Source organism: Patagioenas fasciata, chromosome 13 (genome assembly GCF_037038585.1).
Source record: "Patagioenas fasciata isolate bPatFas1 chromosome 13, bPatFas1.hap1, whole genome shotgun sequence".
In the NCBI taxonomy this organism is placed as follows: Eukaryota; Metazoa; Chordata; class Aves; order Columbiformes; family Columbidae; genus Patagioenas; species Patagioenas fasciata.
The window spans coordinates 23290718-23307338 of record NC_092532.1 but is presented as its reverse complement, the minus strand read 5'-3'; the positions used below and the strand labels follow the sequence as shown (position 1 = coordinate 23307338).

Genomic DNA, 16621 nt, shown 5'->3' with positions numbered 1-16621 from the left:
CAAATAGTGCCAGAGCGAGCACACCAGGACGTGCTGGCCTTGGGGAAGGGGTGCTGCAGAGAGCAGGGGAGAATGCGGGGCAGGATTGCTCATTTACTGGAGGCTGTTGCTATACAGGTGGTGTAGCAGGTATAAGCAAGGCCGTATATTCTTTACAGCTGCTTTAGGAAAGGCATCAGGTAAGGAAGTTGCCAACCAGGGAGCGGCTGGGGCTGCACTTGGGCAGAAGCTGAAGGATGCCCAAGGGCTTTGAGGAAAAGCAAAAGCCCTCATTTCCAAAGCCAGTTCAGATAATTCATCCTAGATCTGAGGTCAGGGCACTCTGGGTTCCCCCCGTCCACTTGGAAGGTATTGAATTTCACACATAGAGACTTCACTTGCAGAGATTTCAACTCTTACGTGCATAGGAGGCTGAATGCCACCTACCTAAGAAGAGCTCACACTGAACTAGAATTACCCAAAAACCTCAAAAAAAGCCCCATAAAGAGTAAAAGAAATGCAATATGTGACTGTAAGGTATAGCTGTTACATTGCAATATTGTAATTCCTTATGTAAGCGTGGTGGGTATTTTGATGGGAGGATGCTATGGCTACTTCTGCAAAGTGAACGACTTGATTTTAACACCTGTTCAACAGCTGATCAAATGCACTGTGACTGCAGACAAGAAAGATATGGAAGGCAGACTGTTAGCAATAAAGCATAATTAGGGGGTCTAACAAGCTTCTATTAACAATGTGTCCTTCTATTTATTTGTCTATATTCTGTCTACAGAAAGTGTGACGCTGGACTGAGGATGGCTTAGGACAACCCTCGGGCGCGAAGACAGCTACAAAGCACAAAATACAAAACACGAACTTAGAAACAAACGAGAAACAAACAGCGTTTTCTTGGCATCAACAAGAAGCTCTTTATTTTTCTTCAAGTTTTCTTTTCTAAAAAAAAAAAAAAAAGGAACTAAAAGACATTTCCAGAAATGAGACAAAAAAAAAACCTCTTCAGGTGACTATTTGAGCACGCATGTCATTTTATTGAATTTAAATGTAAAGGAAAAAAAGAGAGATTTGGAATGGGACACAGTGTCAGGAGAACTGAGAAACTGTGAACAAAAAACGAACAAAAAACTTTAAAACTGTGAACTGAGAAATCAGTGGAAATGCCATTGAAACCCCCGATTACAGCCTGCGTGTTCTTAAGGAGACAACCCCATCTTTGCTAACTCAACAGTATTTAGGGAATGGTTTACAACAGATCTTTTATTATAACCTTTTAAGAAAAAAAAACCAGAACTATTGAGTTATCTGTGACTTTACCATTTCTGTTGAGATGTCCTCTTGCACCTTCTTTTCCAGACAGCGCAGACAGATGGATTTGCAGCCAGCAGTCATGGGCAGCAAAGGTTTCTTTCCTTAATAGTCTTTTTATTTGCCACACCCCATGAAATCCTTGTAGGGAAAAAGAATCAACACAACTACAATCTCCTGATCAATACCTAAAGCCTAATAGCCAGTCATTATCAAAATAAAGAGGAAATCCCATATTGGGCTACGTACCTACCCGTTAATCAAATCAACAGCAAATATCTGCAGCATTGCTTTTCTAAAATAAGACAAAAGATGCCTCCTTGGGTTACACTTTGAACAGGCTATAATCAAAAGCAAGAGAACCACGACTAACTAAGCCCCAGGAAGCCGCATTGTCCCTTTAACCCACAGTATTCCCCACTTCCCATTAGCACTTAACATTTTTCACTGTGTTGTGACTGCTATTATTCCATTTAACACCGGTTAATCTGTATCTGAGGTATACGGAAACCCTCTAGATGATAAGATTGGACAGGATCCAGCGCTGGCAGTTTTGGAGCGCGCCCGCCCGCTGTGTTTTGCCCCTTGCGGGAGCTCCCGTTAGCGGGACCGCCCGTTAGCGGGACCGCCGGCCGAGCCGCTGGCGGAGCAGGCTGCGGCTCAGCTCCCAGAGCGCGGCGGCGGCGGCGTCGCCCTGCGCGGCGGCCGAGGGCAGGCAGCGGCAGCAGTTGTTGAAGTACAGCCCGCCCAGCCCCTCCAGCTCGGCGGCCGTGGCGCAGTACACGGTGGTGGCGGCTCCTTGTTGCTGCAAAGAGAAGAAAAGCAGAGAGAAATAAACACGCTGTATAAATATATATATATATATATATATACATAGTTATTTTATCATCATAATTTTGACTGTGGTCCTTTGACGCTGTGCATCTTACAAAAGCATCAGTGAAAAGCATCCCAGCTGGCAGAGCAACCCACCCAGTGCCAAGGCTGAAACCCTGCTGAAGGTGCTGCCTGCCGGCCACTTATTTACCAAACACCCTACTGAGGGGTTTATTTTCTTTTCCTTTCCTGTTTGCACAAAAGAAAGAGACACTCCTGAACCTCAGTCCCCGTCTCTTTTGCCCGTTTTCAATAAAACCTTGTATTGGCGGCACGGAGAGTCTGGCCTGATGCAAAGGGGCAAGGTCTGCCCAGGCAGTGTTTGAAACCAGAATAGTTAAGCTAGGTTTAAAAGCAGCACCTCAACATTTCCCAGCTTCCCCGCGCACCACAGTAAACGCCGTACCCCTTGGGCACCCGCTCCCTCGCCCCGACCAGCAATGCAGGCTGACACACATACGCATTGTTTGTTTGGGTTTTTAAACCTCTTGTACAATATTAACCCGGGCACTCCAATTAAGACCTATCATGTAAAGTGCAATCGGGACCGGTGCCAAACGGGCCCATATATCTTTGACCAACAGTTTCACTGTGACAGTTGTCACTGCTGCCTTGTACGAATGTCGATCTGCTGCGGGCAGAGAGAGGTTCTGATTTTGCAGAGACACAAGGCGTTCCAGTGGGGTTTTTTGTGTTCTGTAACAACCATGGAGAATTTCAATAGAGCAGGTAAATTAGAGCCTTTTGTGGATCAGGAGCGGGTTTTCTTCTTTCTCATGCTAAGTGAACTTATGTTCAAACAGTGAGAATTAGTTTCTCTGAATTTGAGACTGGAGACCAAGGCCACGGGGTTGGAACAGGCACCCTGCACCGGCAATGGGCACAGGTTGAAAGTGCAGTGCCACAAGAGCTGTAAAGAGGGAAACAAGCCAGTTCGCTTTGTAAACTATAATTAAAAATAATAGGTGAGAGTGCATAGCAAGACACAACGCTAATTTAAAACCAATACAGTTTATCTGGCACCTTATGATTATTTATGTACATCTTAGCTCTTTCTGTGGTAACTAATTATGAGCTGATAGGAATCAGAATAAAGAGGCTGCCAACTATGATTGAAAAAGCAAACAAAGAGAAATTAGATGTTGCCACATTAGGGTAATTTAATGGGGAAACGGAATAGGTTTCAACATCTTGTGATTTTTCCTCTAGTCCTTTTTTTCCGGCCTTTCACTGTCGCAGCGAGGGAACCAGGGTGATCATAGGGGCTCAACCTGTGAGGTCTCCACTTTGCGTTCGCATCCTTCAGGTGCGGCGAGCACTTTGAAAATGCCCAGTTCTCCTTAATTGAGGCGTCTCAATTTTTGTGACTGCAGGGAAAGGCACATCTGTTTGCAAGGCATGCATTTTTCACAGAAGATGGGATTAAACTGATAATGATGACTCCACGGCTTAGAAATGATCTCCCATCACAAGGTAAACCAAAATGGGCTGTATTAAGTATTTTGAAAGGCATAGATTTATCAACAGACCAAAATATTTTTAAAGTTAGTATAAGAAGACGTAGTAATCCTCTTATTAAACCAATATCTTTTTTACAAAAGAGAAAGTATCTTAAAGGCGGTAGCAGAAATGGAAGAGAGTTCTCCTAAAAATAGTAGTAATAGAGAACAATAAAATTCCTATGCTCTTTGAACTATCCCATAAAGCTCCACAGCACAGGTATGATCACTATATTCAGCTGTTTAGAATGATTCAAAGTCCCTGAAGAGTATTATTAGTTTTTTGCAAGCAATTCGACTGGACTTTTATTAGAAAGGTAAAATTAAACTAAATTGCTCAATGCAGAGCGAGAGCCCTTAAGCTATTGCTGAAAAGCATCTGTTCAGCCAAGCTAAACTCAGGGTAGCTCTAATAGAATTCAGCTCATTTATAAAATGGGAGTTTATCGGAGCAGTTTAAAATCCAACCCAAACAATAATTCATCTTTTTAAATGAGTCAAATTTGATGAGTTTTAAACAAAATTCTCAGCAGGCAGAAAAACATCCCACAATATAATAGCAGTGCTGTATACCTCGAACACTGCCACAACCTAAACTCCAAAAGAAGACAATAGTTGTCCCTGTGTGAGCATAGGATATTTACTCTAAGAGATAAAAGATTATGTGGCTGGAAGCCCAAAGCACTTTATCTTGCAATGCCTCCAGTGTTTCATAGAGAACTGGATGCAAGCAACGTGCCATTTGCTTTTTGGCTGTGTATATCTTTCCTTCTTTCTAAATGTTTCAATTGCGTTGTTGGTTTTGGAAGACGAAAGTTCAATGGTTCTATCATTGAAAGAAAAGTACCTTTCTTATGACTGAAGAGAAATGCAGTTTAGTATTTCAGAGTAACGGACAAACATTAACTCATCAAATGCAGGAGCTTCCTTCAGACAGCAAAGCTGCAAACCAGAAGGCAAATCTCAGATTCTCACAGCCACGTAAGCATCTGATTTCCATAGGTGAACGCGCGCCAGTTGCATTCAGACATCTGAGGCCCTGCCTAAGTCACCTGCCCAAATACAGAGGAGAATGGGTGTCAGAATCGCGGGATTCAGGTGGCACTTTGCATTGGCAGGACGTCCCTAGCCCAAAGCGTGGCACCCAGGAGCCCCGCATGTGCCAGCGAGCAGGAAGGTCCTCAAGGGACAAATTCTTCCTTTGCTGGGCTGAGAAACCGCTCCGTTTCTCGGTAAATATTGTTTATCCCTCATGAACGCAGACTTCTGAATGACATCTTTATACGTTGGGCCTTATGACGGTTTAATAACAAGTTTAAATTTTTTGCTCATCAGCTTTCCTGTTCACATATCATCAGCATACGACAGCAGAGGATGGTAGGGAATCTAATTAGTAAACAATTCCATACTGCTGATACAAGATGAAACATTCTTAAACCGATAAAAAGAGCACTTTAATCACTGTTGAATGACTTTCAATGCCAAGCGGTTTGTGCCATGTCAGAACATAATTTGAAGAAGATTAGAGCACTATATAAAAGAATTAATGTTAACAACTTCGTTAAAAAGTGTCTTAAACAATGAGCTTGTCAGTTGTCACAGGCTCTCCCTGATCTATTGTGATTAACGCCCCCCCCCACCCAACAATTTCAACTGCTAAACAATGCTAAAAGCGCCGGGCAACCTAAACATTTTCTTCTATAGGTCCGTCGGTTGTACAGGGTGCTAATCAGCAGAGCTGGGGGTCAGCCTGCCTTAACCCGCAAGAAAGGCAGCGGGTTGCAATGATGAATACACAGGATAAAGAACTTGTGAGAAGCCCAAGCGAATCTTTAATCATGCCTCAGTGCCATTTCCGATCCAGGCAAACGCTTGAGAGCTGCCAGGCAAGCCCCACGCCATCAATCTTTCTAGTGTACGTAAAATTACCCAGGAATCTTGTTTTGGATTAAGTTGAAGAGTGTCTTGGTAATAAGGGTTCATCATTCTCTTCCGCAAATCATTTGTCAGTTTTGTAATACAATCTTCAACTGCAGCGGGGTGGGATTTATACAGCAGTTGCTGTTTATTTATAGTTGAGGCTCATAGATCTAAATTACACATCCTTCCAAAGTCCTTTGTTGAGATGAAAATACTAAGTAGCTAGTAGATCACAGGCATTTATTTCATAACCGCTAGCTGTCAATTTGCAACTGATAGCACTGAGTACAAATTAATATAAAATATCTTAATAGTCAAAGAAAAGGGGTTATTGATATACAGTATAAGGTAAAACCCTCGTTAGTATATGCAATGCATTCGTTAGTATTCTAAGATACCATTTATGTTCCTGATAAGAAAACATATTACACAGTTAATGTTTAGTTTTCAGATTTGTTTATTTTCAAATGCGTGTTTGTTTTATAAAATCAGATCCCTGTTCTGAAGCAGGTTTGATATCAAGCATATTAATAATAGAAACAATGCCGTAACTTCTCTGTATACTTACCAACTACAAACGAATAAGATCACTCTGAACTCTGCTAAGGGCGCACAGATAGTGTTAGACATGGCCTGAGATGGGATCAGCTTCTTTGAAAAGGAGATTTTTTATTTTCTTATGAAAAATGAAGACTCAAGGTCAGTTATCGTGGTAGCCCGAGGTTAAGTTTAGCAGAGTGCATTCGGAAAGACGGGCAGTGGGAAGAGGTGAATTCAAAATGACGTGAGAGGTGAGTATTTGCGACAAGGACCAGACTCAAAGCAAGCAGCTCAAGTGAAATAAAAAGCCAGTACGTCCTTACAAGTCTTCAGGCTATTCCTGTTACTCACCTCAGGATTATTGGGCAAAGCCAACACATCCCTAACACAAAACTATCGTAACCACACAACAGCACAGTGAACATACTCTTTACAGCAGAACAACTCATTACACAGCACTGTGAGGATGAGGTAGGACAAACATACTCCAGATCATGAAACCAGGGGGTTCTCCCATACCTTCCTTGTGCTCTGTAAAGCACCCTGAAGCGCTGCTCAAACCCACTCTACTAGAGAGAGAAAAGCCCTTTGCCAGCTGCCTTCCGCAATGGCCATTTCCTGATTTGAGGTGAAATAGAAAATCTCCCGGGAATAACCGATCCATTCCAAACTGCCCAAGCCGAACTCCAAAGTTACAGCTGCCATTTCATACTCCTTGAGCCCCATCTTCACCTGGTGTAAACCAGCCCAGGTCCTTTGCCTCGTCTGAGGCTCCACAATTTTCGGTTGCTGATGCTCGGGGCTGCTGCTCCAGACCACGGCTCGGCAGCCCCCCTTGTCTTCCCTCCTGGAAGAAAACTGCCCTCCAAATGCATCTGTTTCCTTTCTGGGATTGCTAACAACCCCCAGCTGAGCTTGTGATGCTGAGTTTTCTGAAAATACACTTACTCCTTTCTCCGCAACGTTAAAACGTTTCAGCAGATGAGCTGAACCATTAGTTCTTCCCATCAAGCCCAAGTCTTTGCAAACAACGCGGAGCACGGTGACCTCTTCTGAAAAACACTGGTAAGTCGAAAATCCTCCTGTCTTCATTCAGCCTGCAGGATTCCCTCCTATCTGAAGTGCTTTTAGGATCAGACTTAAGAGCTGTTGGGTGGTATCGGCCACGGCTGAGGCCAATTGTAGCTGAGGGAGAGGCTGCTCAGGGTCCGGTGTCATTTGTTCCACCTCCTACCAGGGTAACCCAAGGGTAACCCAGTCACTTTTCTTACCGTGCAGTGAACAAGTCTTAGTCTGGTGTGTGAGACGACAGGAGAGCTCTTCAGCTCCTGCTGAAGTCCTTTTACTCCAAGCAATCCCACATGCACAGTTATCTTATGAGTAATGCTCAGAATATGTATGTATTAGTCTCCTGTAAGAAAATAGAATCCCCTGATTGCTTTTTCAGCAAGGAAATATGAAATTGAAAGCTGCCTTTGCTAGTTTGGGTGAGTATGATAAACTGAGATAATATCTGTAGCTAAAAAAAATAAAACTTTGGAGCTGCCAAATATGATCTAAGTAACAAATTGGGCTCAGCTGACTTCGGGTCCCATCTCCACCCAAGTATCAGCAGGAAAACGTGAGCTGAACTCACTCTGTAATTGCAGTGTTTCCAAAGGTCTCACCCAACCGCATCTAAATCAGAGATTCTCAACCACCTCCCCTTCCCCGATCACCACATTTAAACCAGCAAAGCATCTCTTAGAAGATAATACAACGGATAAACTGAAATCTATAAGGTCTGCTTTTTTTCCTCTGATGTATTCCTTTTTCAATTAATTCCCAACTACAAAGACTCAAAACTCCATCAGCTTCTCTATTTGCAAAGCATAGTTGATTTCAAGCTGTAACTTTTCTTAGCGTCATTAAGACCTTTAGACATTTACAGTATTCTTTACATACATTATAGAAGATAAGTGTGCTATGTTCTTCGGGTAAGGAAACTGCAGTAGTTCACGAAAGAGGATTTGTTTGCAACTGCTGAGACATTGAGACATTAAGTCCCAGTGATTATTTCAACTATTCAGTATATGCAGCTATATTTAACTTACATTCTGGGTTTTAACTTTGCAAAAGAAAATGTGTCCATTGTAATAAATGTATTTTGATAATGCACCATGTTGTTTGTGTTATGCAACACCCCATATGTTCTCAATTATGGCAATGATAGTGCTTGAAAACTTCCAGCATCCAGTGTCAAACAGATTGTCTGCAATCATTCCACGGGAGAACACAAATACAATACGGGATGGCAAGTCAGGAGAACTAGGTTGTATTTTCTTTTCAACTTTTACTTCCCCAGCGAACTTGGACAAGTCACTTTGACTCCGTGTACCTCACTTTTCCTGTAAAATGGGAAGAGTACAATTATTTACCCACCTCACAGGGGTGTTGTGAGGACGAGTTCAGATTCACGGAGTGCTCTCATGCTTGGAGCTGGAAAGCACCGTGTAAGTATAAAGTGGTATATTATAAACCATTGTTAAAATGTGTAGAAGATGTAGAACAAGGTTGGCAAAATAGCTGACAAAAAAATGTAATTACCTTTTAAAGCCACGCATATTTTTCTCCGTTGTATAAACTCAGTTCTTGTGAACCTGTCTGCTGCACTGGGCCCCATTCCAGTCTCCTCCCTCTCTCTCTGTTTCTTTTTGCGCAGCTCACAGAGAACTTGGGAAAAGTCTTAATAGCCAAAACACCACCGAATTATTCAAAAATGGATGCTTTAGGGAGAGCCAGTCCTGAAAGGGTGATCCATGGGTTCACCTCGCCCTTTGCATACGCTAGAAAGAGCCATTGTTGCATACCAGGAGTGGGATTCAGTTGCCTAACACGGGGTCTTAAAACATCTGAGCCGCCTTAGGGTATCCCGTGTGCCCTACAGCTGTCCTCCAGAAGGGCACATATTTCCCATGGGTCTGGTATTTTGTTTGCCAGCCCTTCACAGATATCTCAGATGAAACCACACAACTGTTTAAGCCAGCACCAGACTCTGTCTGTGCAACCCAACTGCTCCCACTGCAGCACCTGCAAGGGAGCTGGTTCCCACGGGCAGCACCGTATTCCTTCCTTTTCCCAGTATCTTACTGAAGTCCATAATCAGCTTCTGGAAATTGTTTCAAGCCTGACACAGCGCCTTCTCAAGCTTCAAAAACTTTAGCGAAGCATAAGGCTTTACCTTGCCCAACCAGCATCTCAAGGGCAGGAACAGCAGCACGGCCTCGGGCTGCTCGCCCCAGCCTGTGTACCCACACCACATTTCCACACACGTCCCTTCTGTATTTTCTCCTCCCGCCTGCTGAACTCCCATTCACACCTGATTAACCCTTGAAAGCTATCACTGCTCCACTGAAGCTGCAGTTTCGAACGCTGCGCGCAAATTGTTCCGATCCACCATCATTTTTCTTCTCGCAGGCTTGTATGGAGCAGCGGTGTGGCACTGCATGCTCCTGCTCGTTTCTGGATTGGTGAAAAACCCCTGAGGAAAATTATTGATCTTCATTTCAGAGTGTAACGGGGTAAGGAGATGATCAGGTTGACCATATTGTGTTGCTGTGCTTTGTGTGCCCCCCGCCCTACGTGCCAACACTGGCCAGTGGAGTGAGAAGCACAGAGCACGTAAGAGACAGTCCCGGGGCACCACGGTACCGCTATCGGGAGCCGGTCGTGCCTGGAAATCTCTGTCACTTGCTTTCAGAGATTTTACAGTATGCATTTCAATAAACATGAGTCCTACCACGGCTTGTCGGCCACTATTGAAAATGGAAATCCTATGGAGGATACTGGAAATGCTCCTGAAATACACATCCCTGCCAGGTGAGGGTGGGTGCTTCTGGACAAGGGTCATTTGAAGAACTGGGCAAACAGGTTGTTGACAATAAACATATTCTGCCAACAAGACAGATTAGATATGCTGCTGCAACTCAGTCATCAGAATAGGGCTGGCTGGTGTTTGGGCATACACAGATGAGACTTCGTTGAGATCAATTCTGTTATTAACTTATGCTAACTTGAAATGTTTCATGTTTTTGCTGCACCTAACTTTAATTATAGATATACTTTATAAAAATGTATGTATACATACAGTACTGTATATGCTGTATATATTTATATAGCTTTTTAATACTATTACTAGTCAAAATTTAGACTTTTTCATATGCAGTATTGCAAAGAATGTCATCACAATACTGGCATTTGGCTTCCTCTCTTCATTGCACAAATAATTTCTAGACTGCCTTTCGTTTCACATACGAGCGAAACCCCCCCACCCTCCCCACACAATGCTTTTTAAGCAAGTGACCTTTTGGGACAAATATTGAACAAGCTGATGGTTTAGGTTTTACAGATAAAGACTCTTTTTCATCTGTTGATACACGCACGCTCACACACACACATCTCAGCAATACAACGCATTGAAAAACCACCGGGTGTTATGATGGGGACATATCATGGTAAGAAATTAACTACTAACTCTGTCTTCCAGAACCTAATTAAGGGAATGTATTTTGCAATAATACAGCTCTAGCAAACAGGGCTCTAAAGTCCAGGCTTAGAGCTGTAAGCCAGGCACTCCTGTATTATGTATGTTTGATTTTCATAGATAGCCTGCTGTAAAGTGTGCCCTGTTAGTGCATCTTTCAGGCTCAAAGACACTGGCCTTGTTAATATTTCATTTAGTACATACTGTAGAGTCTCATTTATATTACTTCTATAATTAATAGTGATAGCTTAGGCACTGCCTTTACAAGGAGAGATCCCTGTATGTTGGTCGACAGATAATGAGAAACAATAGATATTTCATTCACCAGCAGCTTGTTGCTAGTTAGTAGGAAATTATCGTGTGTACTGTTGCTTTAATTGCCAGGGTGAATAATGCTGCCGCTGTGTTAGTGAACATTTTAAAGCACTTGATGCAAATAGACTAGAAACAAAACACAAAAAAATTTACCTTTATTATGCTATACCTTAGCATAGGGAGTTAAAAAGGTATGTCTTAAAACATTTGCGTTCTATCATGCAAATATATCTTAATATGCATGTGCTGACTATTCAACTACTGTATTTTAGCAAATACAATTATGCTGCCTTTCTCTTCGCCTATGTAGACTGTAAATAACTGTAGATCTTTCTCTTGTTTTCCTATGTAAATATATGTAAATACTAACAACCTATGCATGCTGATATTCTAGGCGATTTCAGGTACTTTTATAATCTGAAGGCATGTACTTGAACTGGTTTGTTAAAAAAAGAAAATCAACTCTCTCAAACCCTTTTAAGCTCATTAGAAATTAAAGATTTCTTACTAGACTGGTTCCTTCAATCTCGGTTGCTTTTTTGTTCACTTTTGACCCTGTTTTGTCAAGATGGTCTCCTCGGACCCACCACCAAGGGCTGACGCTCCAACGCTGTTCTCCCCAGGGTGTGAGTTGCTCTGACTCAATGTGTGCCCCATTAGATTCAACACCATCCCCGTTTGTAAACCCCAACAGAGACTCGGAGAGCGGGGGAGTCTCTCCCCTTTGCTCTGACCTCTCTGTCTGTTTAACGATGTTTTCCATTTCATTTTCTCAGCCCATAATCCACCCAGTACGGTTCTAACACCACCAGTGCCGGGCCTGGTGCCACCGCAGATGCCATCGCAGCCAAGCGCGGTCCCCGTGTCCCTGGCTGTGCTGCTGACGGGCTCAGCCGCGCTCCTCTGGTCGAACATACTCTCTATGCTTCCCTTCTAGCACGCTTATGACTTTGACAGACTGTGAAAATAATTTGATAAATAGCTTGATAAATTTGCCCATTTCTTCCCTCCAGTGCAGTAACGCTGTTTGTGGGAGCCTTTCAATTGAAGGAGTGTGAACAAAAATGAAATTACCTAAGCTTATAAATCAAGCCACCTCCTGCATACAAATTTGGAGGCAAGGTTTCAATTTAGCTCTCTTCTTCCTTCTCTATTTGTTCTTGTAATAAATGAAGATTCCTATGAGGAAAACGGTAAGAAGGAAAAAGAGACGTATTTATCCCCCAATATGGCAAGGGGGGGCGGGGGAAACCCGCTCTGCATTATCTATGGAAGCTAAATGCAATGACAACTTTTTAATCGAAAGAAAACAGCTTTCATGTCTGAAGATGCTTTTTCCAGAGTAGATGTATAAGAATAAACACATTAATTGACAGGATCCTCGCGACATTTTAAGTTTCTCAAACTTAGCTCGGTGCCTGCGGAAGATCTCTTCCCAGTCCTTGAAGACTCTTTTAAGATGAATGTTTAAAAAGCTGAGCTGACATGGGCATTACATTCAAGTGCAAGCTATACTATTCTTTAATAGAGGGCGTAGAAATGGTTCATAGGATTATTATCTTTCTATAGACAAAACCCATTACCTTCACACTAGGAGGGAAAAGCTAGTTTTTAACTTATATAAAACGGAATCAATTATCAATATCTTTGCATGGTTTCCCAGCTCTGCTGGATAGCAGTCGCGGAGCGAAACACACAGAGCCATTTGGCAAAAGGGCTCCTTCCTATGCCGGGCTCCTTGTTACACCTTTCATTGCACAAAATCGCATCTGCAGAAGCAAAAATAAGTAGCAACGATTTGTATGCAGAGCTTCCACTCTGAATGTCACAAGAGGAGACAGGAATCACATTTGCAGACTGATCGCCCGGCTACTGTTACTTTAGACTTCTTCCCAGTAAAAAGTGAACAAGCGAATAAAAAGCAGCCGTCGATGCAAAGTCAAACGCAGTGGCAAACAGCAGGACAGGTCAGAGCATCCGTGCAGCGTGTTGGCTTTGGCGTGGAAGAAAAATGCTCCTCCAGCAACCTCTGCCATATAATCCTTACCATGCAGCCTCTGAATAATCCTTTTGTTGGCTTTACCAGGGGCTTTTCGCAGATGCTTATGTTGCCAGTGAGAAAAGGAAAGCTGGCAGGTTAGTGGTGGCTTTGCACGCTGAAAAAGTCCAGACGTGCCTATCGCTTCTTAAACTACTACAAGTTTTACCTCTTTCGGTAGACAACATTTAATCTACTCCAACTCTGTGTCCCTCAGCAGAGGGATCAATAAGTGCACCAGCCATCCTTTAAAAAACTGCGTCCCCAGCTACTTTAGCAGCATATCCAAACTCACATGCACATATAGGTGCAGAACGTACAACGTAAATAAAACATAATAATGGTAATGGTGTTTGGGAAGGAAGCGTTCATTATTAGGCTCTTATCTGTTTATCCCATTCACGAGATCTGCTTCCACAAAGCACATAATGATAAATGGCACATTTGCAAATTATCTTCTGAGTGCTGATGAGAAATCAGCAACCTGCGAGTTACCGTGACTTTGAATGAGTGCACTGCACTGAAGTCTTGGTTGCCGAGGTGCCTGCCAAATGAGTGCATTAGTATATTAGGAATCTAATAAATTGACTAACAAGCATTTGATGAAAAATAGCTGTACCACCCATTCCAGTTACCATCACAGCCAACAAGGCTACCGGGGTTGCGACTGTGAAGTCACCAGCTGCTGATCGAAGAGCTGTGCTGTGCCACACTCTGAGCAGCGTCCCCCTCACTACCTGTGCATCGTAACGAACCCTCAGCAACGCAGAGGACCTTCTGTACTTCAGCTTCTTCATGACACGAGCATTTACACCATTGCAGCCTGCCTTAGTCTCCACATTTCCCTCTCTCCTGCAGAATGAACAAGGCAGGGACGGTGGAGAAAACTCTTCTGACAATCCAGCACTGAATGAGTTTCCCCGCCTGGGAAGCAGACACTTTTTGCTATACGGTTCAGCACTGTTCAAACACCTGAGACCGCATTCACGTTCATAATCTGTAAACATTAAGCTTGTTAATTATGATCACAAACACGAGGCTAAAGGACCACACGTCTTTGGCTATGCTCACGTTCAGCAGATAGGCACTGCATTATCTAATGTCATGCAGCAAAATTAGTTTCAAGAGTGGCTCAGAGTCCTACTTATAACTCAGGGTCCTAACAGCAAAATTAAAAGTCAGGAAATAAATCTTCATACAGCACTTCACCCGTGCCATTCACCGCTTTGCCAGATATTTAAGAAGCCAAATTTCTTTTATGAGCAAAACCAATGATCCCCCCTCACGCAAACGTCCTCCCTGTCTGAGGAGGAGCGAGCACCCAACACCTTCAAACCCACAGGACCCGCAAACCCGAGTCAGAGTAATTAAACCCCAGGGTTAATTGTGTCCGGAGCCCTGCGGGGAGGTTTGGCTGCTCTGCCCCGCTCCTGGGGGTGTCACTGGGGACAGGACAGCACAGGGCAGATTGCAGCTTCGCTCTGCCCTGGCAAAGCCTGTGCGAGTAAATGATGTCTTTTCAGGCTAATTAATTCTAGTAAGTGCAGTATACCCTTATATTCAAGTTTCAGAACTCTTCTGTGCACTGCCTAATTTGTTTAAAGTAGAGAGGAGCCCAATTCGTTATAAATGCCCATCTATCGCCTGCCGACAAATCCCGGCGAACACTTTAAAACCACACACGCGTAAGAAAAGCTGCTTTCTGTACCTTCCCAGATTGCATTTCTGCTTTTACCTGAGACATTTGCAAGATCCCCCAACTCTGTCAACAGTCGCTCTCCGGTTTTGTTTAGCTTATCATCAACAGACTCTGCTTTTGTGAGTGGACAAGTCATTTGAGTGTGCACCGCAGTTATAATGGCCTGACTGACAGCTCCGCCAGATAAACACCAGAGAATAACAGACACAGGAACAATCTGGGTATTCATTTTGTCCGTTCAACCGGGTTGAAAGGATTTGCCAGCCAAGGGCACAACACTTCAGGCTAATTTGCTCAGCCAAAGCACTGCTGGAGTGTAAGGCTGCAAGCAGATGACTGATGTTGGGGAGATCAGCCTCCCCAGATGAGGTACTTATTATTCACCTCTGCCTCACGGGAAATGAAAGCACTATTTATTCAAAGCATCCATTTGAAAAAGGAAAACATATAGAAATGAACTTTGTTACAGAACTTGAACCCTTCTCACTGCTTCCCCGCTTCTGCAGTTAATTCCAGCTTCTTGTCCTCGTCCACGCTGCCCTGCACACTGCAATATTGCTCCTACCTTGCTGTTTCCTTCCTCCAAAACATTTGCTTCTCTTTCTCACATACTTTCCTTAGCCTTGCCCCCTGCTTTGTAATTTCGATCCTATATCTGACAGCAGGTACCTTTCACTTGCTGCCCATCTTCCATGTTAATGCTGTACCCGCTCAGCTCTGCAAATCTCAGAGACTCAACTCTATTTTCACAGCGTCTGGTGTAGCAGTGGGTGCCTGGGATACCCTGGCCGTGTCCCACACACTAAACGTGCTCCGCAGTATTTTGGCCAACCCCAGCCCCACGCTCGGACAGGGGCCACGTGCCAGCAATGGGCTGCATCAGCCACCGCACCGTCACACGGCCAGGACCGGTGACACGGCGATGCTGTCTTTGCAAAGTTGCCTCTTGCACGTTTTAAGCATCCTGTGTTTAGAGTGACAGAGCCACAAGCCCACCTGCTAATCACGTACAAATAAATGATGGGTAGAACAGCCAAGCTCGTACGCAGAAAAGGTAAGCGCCGCTCTGACATATTCCCTCAAGCAAGCAAACAAAATAATAACAGTTTACAGTGGAGGTTTGCAAGTTTGCTTCCGTTAATTAAGTTCCATTTTCCAGCATGCTGAGTTTTAAGTCATTTTCTCCAGGATTGATTTCAACAACTCTTTCCTCCCACTGCAAAGCAAAGGCCAATCCTGCTCTTGGTGACAGCAGCACGACCCTATGGGCTTCGGCAAAGCGTGGAGCCGAGACGTGGGGTGTCCCGGTGCCGTGGTAAATCCTGAGCATCCCCGGAGCGCCCGCTGCCCGAGCACGGCGGCGGGGACCACGGCCCCGGCCGAGGGGACACACTAACAGCCGCAGACACATCACGGGAGGAATGCAAAGTGCACCTGACATCTCTTTTGATCTACTCCTAAGAAGCATTAAAAGGCACATTAATGTGCTGCTTTAGTGCGTGTTCAATGTGATAGCTGGAGACATAACTGAGCCTTTCACAAAAGTCTAATTGGGGAGAAGAATAAACTTATTGTTTCCCGCTCTGGACATGCGCTCGAGAACACAGGCCAAGTTGACATTTGCATGAAGTATGTTGCTGTTTTGCATTTTAAATCCAGGCATGCTAAATGTAGATTGAATGATCACTTTGACTATTACTGGGAAGTCAGTACATGTCCAACAGTAACTCTACAGATGCAGTATCTGCTGTTGCAGGTTATCTTTCTCTAATGCTACCAAACGCTGAAATTCAAATATACAAGTGTGTATGTGTATATTTACATACATATATATAATTGCTCACTTAGAATATCAAGTGAACGCTAATAAAAGTAACTGAGCACGCGGTTCCTACAGCTGCCTTTCACGC

The 16621-nt window shown here is 43.7% G+C and overlaps 2 protein-coding genes across 2 annotated transcripts in view; one reads left to right on the top strand and one right to left on the bottom strand.

The window, feature by feature from the left end:
* MAF (MAF bZIP transcription factor) overlaps positions 1 to 8294 on the top strand; it is a 192389-nt gene extending 184095 nt beyond the window's left edge. Inside the window, exon 3 of the mRNA XM_065847923.2 lies at positions 773 to 8294. The gene's annotated coding sequence lies outside the window, so the exon portion shown is untranslated. The remainder of the gene's footprint in view (positions 1 to 772) is intronic.
* WWOX (WW domain containing oxidoreductase) overlaps positions 1002 to 16621 on the bottom strand; it is a 467497-nt gene continuing 451877 nt past the window's right edge. Inside the window, exon 9 of the mRNA XM_065847921.2 lies at positions 1002 to 2107. Coding sequence (XP_065703993.1) covers positions 1919 to 2107 — 189 coding nt within the window. The 3' untranslated portion in view covers positions 1002 to 1918. The remainder of the gene's footprint in view (positions 2108 to 16621) is intronic.